We start from the raw sequence: 3,793 nt of genomic DNA, 5'->3' as shown, positions 1-3,793 counted from the left end.
GGTCTGTTGCCAACCAAGCATCGTGAACCTAAGTTGAGAACCACCAGCTTTGAGGGGGAAGCCGACCTGCCCAAATGGGGAAGGGTTTGAAATGGAACGGGCAAGCAGCAGTGATTGAGCACAGGGACACGTGGCTGTCCTCTCCTCATTCACCCACTGATCTTCCCCGTGCATCTGTTTTCCCATCTGGGCAACTGCACGGTTGGATCTTGACCCTTGTGGGTCAACATGCCCATTGTCCGCCCAGTTGCTCCCTTGACTGATCAGAAAATGGTGAAAAAGTCCCCTACGGTCGGCTTAGTTCCAAGCACCATGCTCCGCTTTTGAACAGAGGCACAAGCAAAGGAGGTCACTAATGGGCTGGCGCCCTGGGCAGTAAGACACTCAATGGTCTCCTTAGCTAAGCTGTCCTGGGAGAAGCCTGAGGAGTAGGAGGGCCAGAAGGCCAAGAGAAGTAGATGAGAAGCAAAGGAAGGAAAAGTTTGAGAGCATTGGAATCGATTACTCACCAGTCACCTGCACGGTCTTGCGCATCCACGCATAGGGGCTGTGGCGGCTTCTGTTAGAAGTGGCGTCGGCGGTGCAGGCGTCGACTGGGAACAGTGATCCGCCGGCTGGTGTAGGCAGGCTGCTACCGCTGTTTCCACCCGCTGCGGGTTCCAGGTTGCTGTATTCCGGCGAGCCGAAAGCAGCAGGGCTCGAGGTCATGTCGTTCATGGGCACTGTGCCCATTGTACTGGACGGCCCGGGGTACACGCTCCAGTCTTCCCGAGGGGGACTATAGGGTGACCCCCAGGCCGCCAACGATGGCCCGTGAGGATCCATACCGGGCATATGGGGATACCCCATATAGTGCGCATAAGACGGAGCCGCTGCGAAGTTGGAGGCTGGCATCGGACTCCCACCATCCCCAGTGGCGCCAGCCCCGGCTGTGCCACCTCCTGCAGGGCTCCTGAGAGTGCCCGAGTACATGCCCGTTTCTTTTTCCAAAAGGCAGCTTCTGTACATAGTGGCTTGGTTGTGAGAAAGGAGCTCCCTAAGCCATCCTGAAGTCCCTGTAAGGCCCCAACCCGACTTTGAGAAGCAGTAGGGAACCAGTAGGTTAGGCCGTAGCTGTGCTGCAAGCTCCTCCGCGCCTCTCAGACAACTCCATCGGCGTTTCCTACCCTGACGGTTTCCAGGTGACTGGTAGCCCGGTATAGATGGGCCCCCAATGGCTGGGCTGACGTCAAGGGGCTTTAGGCTTTTACATAGCATTTGCATTCAAATGAACGGCCATTTCACTTTCACAGCGACTTGTTCACTCTACACTCCCTCTCCCAGAGCTCCTGGGCCTTTCTATCTCATCTTTTTTGCTTTTGTCCATATGGTCCCATAGCACTAATTTTGCGCTTTTGGAGGCAGAAGGGAGCTCCTCCAGAGGTTTCTGAGCAGCTCCCTCCAAAGTGAGATGGAGACGTGTAGAATCAGGGCCAAATCCTGCTCTTTGGTCCTTACCCCGCGGTTTCTTTACGCTGATCTTCCCGCACCCAGTCTGCATCCTTGGTATCCCCTCTGCCCACATTCCCTGGCACGGGTACTCCACATGGCACTGGCCCATGATACCCTTCTCCTCATCGCCCCCTCCACCAGGAGGAGAGCTTTGTTTCTAAGGACAGAGATTCATTTCACAGAGATTCATTTGTAAAACATCCAATTAATCCGGCCTGCCATCTACTGGAAAGTAACCTTAGGAAGGCAGAGCAGGGATGTTTGTCTCTTGTTCACTGCTCTATCCCCCATGTCTACAACAGTCCGGCACACATTAGGCACACAATAAATTGGATATTTTACAAATATGCACAAATTAAAGAAAGATGAAGAGAGGAGGTTATGAAAAAAGGAAGGAAAGAAGGAGAAGACCCATGTGGGTAGTGGGCTTTTTAATTTCCCTTTCAGTTCACTAGTCTTGCTTGGGTGTCTCTTTCTGCCAGTACTCCAAGGAGTCAAATTCCTGCAGTCTCAGGTCCAGGACAGCTGAAGCTCCCAACTTTCTTTCACACTTGAGGAGACTTCCTTTGTAAAGCTCCAATTGTTGAAAACGACATGCACTTGCCAGTAGATGCCAGTGAACTCAAGATTTTGCTTCAAGAAGCCAGATCACCTCCTGATGACAAAACCAATTTGTATTGCAGGATTCCTTCTCACCCACATGCTCCCTCACCCCTTCCCCCGCCCAAAGCCTACCACAGCCTTTACTTCAGGCTGTGCTCCTATTCAAAGAATGTGCTCCTCTATGAAGTCTAACACAACCTGGCACCTCCATTAACTAATCCCTCTTTGGCTTTGGGAATATCACTTCACTTCTGGGAGTTTCAGGGTTTTCCCCTGTGTAATAGGGATCCTAACAGTGTCTGCATTTACAAGGCAGGATTTCCTGAGATGATGTATGCAAACTGCTTAACTTAACACTTGGCACACAGCACAGGACCACTGTATTCATTAATTTACTCAACAAATATTTCTTGAGTGCTAGGTGCTATTCTATGCATGGAGATATCAATAGTGAACAGAGCCTTTGACCTTATTGAACTTATATTCTCAAGGGGAGAAATACTAGTAAGTAATTAAATTTTGTGTTATGTCAGATGATAATAATCAATGTTGTGAAGAAAAAGAAAGCAATTAGGAGAATAGGGAATGCTGGAGGATATTGCACCTTAACAAGTGGTGGTCTGGAGGACCTTACTTAGAAATGATATTTAAATAAAATATAGAAGTGATGGAGTGAGCTATGAGGAGAGGATCCAGACAGAGGGAACAACAGGTAAAAAGTCTGTCTTCTATTGAAGAAGTAGCAAGAAGGAAAGTGTGGCTAACAGATAGATGAGGTCCAAAAGCTAATGGGGTAGGTCATTTTTAATTTCTAAGTTTTTACTCTAAGTGAGGTAGGGGGACAATGTAGGGTTTTGAGCAGATAAGTCACATGATTTGACTTAAGTTTTGAAAGGATTGCTCTGGCTATTGGATTAAGAATAGACTGTAAATAGGCAAAATAGAATCAGGCTGATTAATTAAAAGGCTATTGCAATAATCCAGGTGAATGGCATTGGGGATGGAGAGAAGTGGTTGAATTCTGGATATATTTTGAAGCCTGCTTTGGAGAAGGAGAAGGAAAAGAAGGAATAGAAGTAATTGGTCAGCAAAGACTAATTAAAACCAAGCAATGGGGAGAAGGGACTAGGGGACAGGAAAGTCACATACCTATAGGCACTTTTTGCTCATGATCTCATTTAACCTTCACAACAGCCCCATGAGTTACTTACTTTCAATCCCATTTTAGAGATGAAGAAACCGAGGCTCAGAGAGGTGGCATGAGTATTTAAATGAACTACTGGTGTATAGTAGAGCTAGGTTCCCATCCTAGGCAGCTCTGATTGCAAAGTTCATGTTCTTAAATTGGAACCAGGAAAAATGTACAACCTCAGGGCTGGGGCCTGGGGCCTGGCTTCTATTTTCTTTGCCTGCTCAGGCTCCCAGGACCAGCATTCAATCCTTTTCATAACATAGACCCAATACCCTTGCATTATTGTCTTTCAGCTATTCTATCCTGAGGCAAACTGGTCTACCTGACATTTGAAAAGCTATATCAGGATGAAAGCATATGCAGAACTTTAAAAGTAAGCTAATGCAATATTATCATCTTACCTATGAGGAAACTGAGGGCATGAGTAGGGAAGGTATTCCTTAAGGCAGTGAATGACAGAACTGAGATTCAAACTCAGGTCTGTTGACTCGCAGATCAACACTCTTT

The 3,793-nt window shown here is 47.6% G+C and overlaps 1 protein-coding gene across 1 annotated transcript; it reads right to left on the bottom strand.

The window, feature by feature from the left end:
- Positions 1 to 290: 290 nt before the first annotated feature.
- On the bottom strand, positions 291 to 1,008 carry LOC103079864 (homeobox protein CDX-4-like; the record flags this gene model as incomplete). Its single annotated transcript, XM_007457388.1, has 2 exons — positions 510 to 1,008; positions 291 to 421 (listed from the first exon to the last, which is right to left on the bottom strand). Coding segments are annotated over exons 1-2 (630 nt in total), but the record flags the coding sequence as incomplete, so codon positions are not given.
- Between the last annotated feature and the right edge of the window lie 2,785 nt (positions 1,009 to 3,793).

This window comes from Lipotes vexillifer, unplaced genomic scaffold (genome assembly GCF_000442215.2).
Source record: "Lipotes vexillifer unplaced genomic scaffold, Lipotes_vexillifer_v1.1 C27542674, whole genome shotgun sequence".
Classification (NCBI taxonomy): Eukaryota; Metazoa; Chordata; class Mammalia; order Artiodactyla; family Lipotidae; genus Lipotes; species Lipotes vexillifer.
This window is presented reverse-complemented; position numbering and strand designations above follow the sequence as displayed.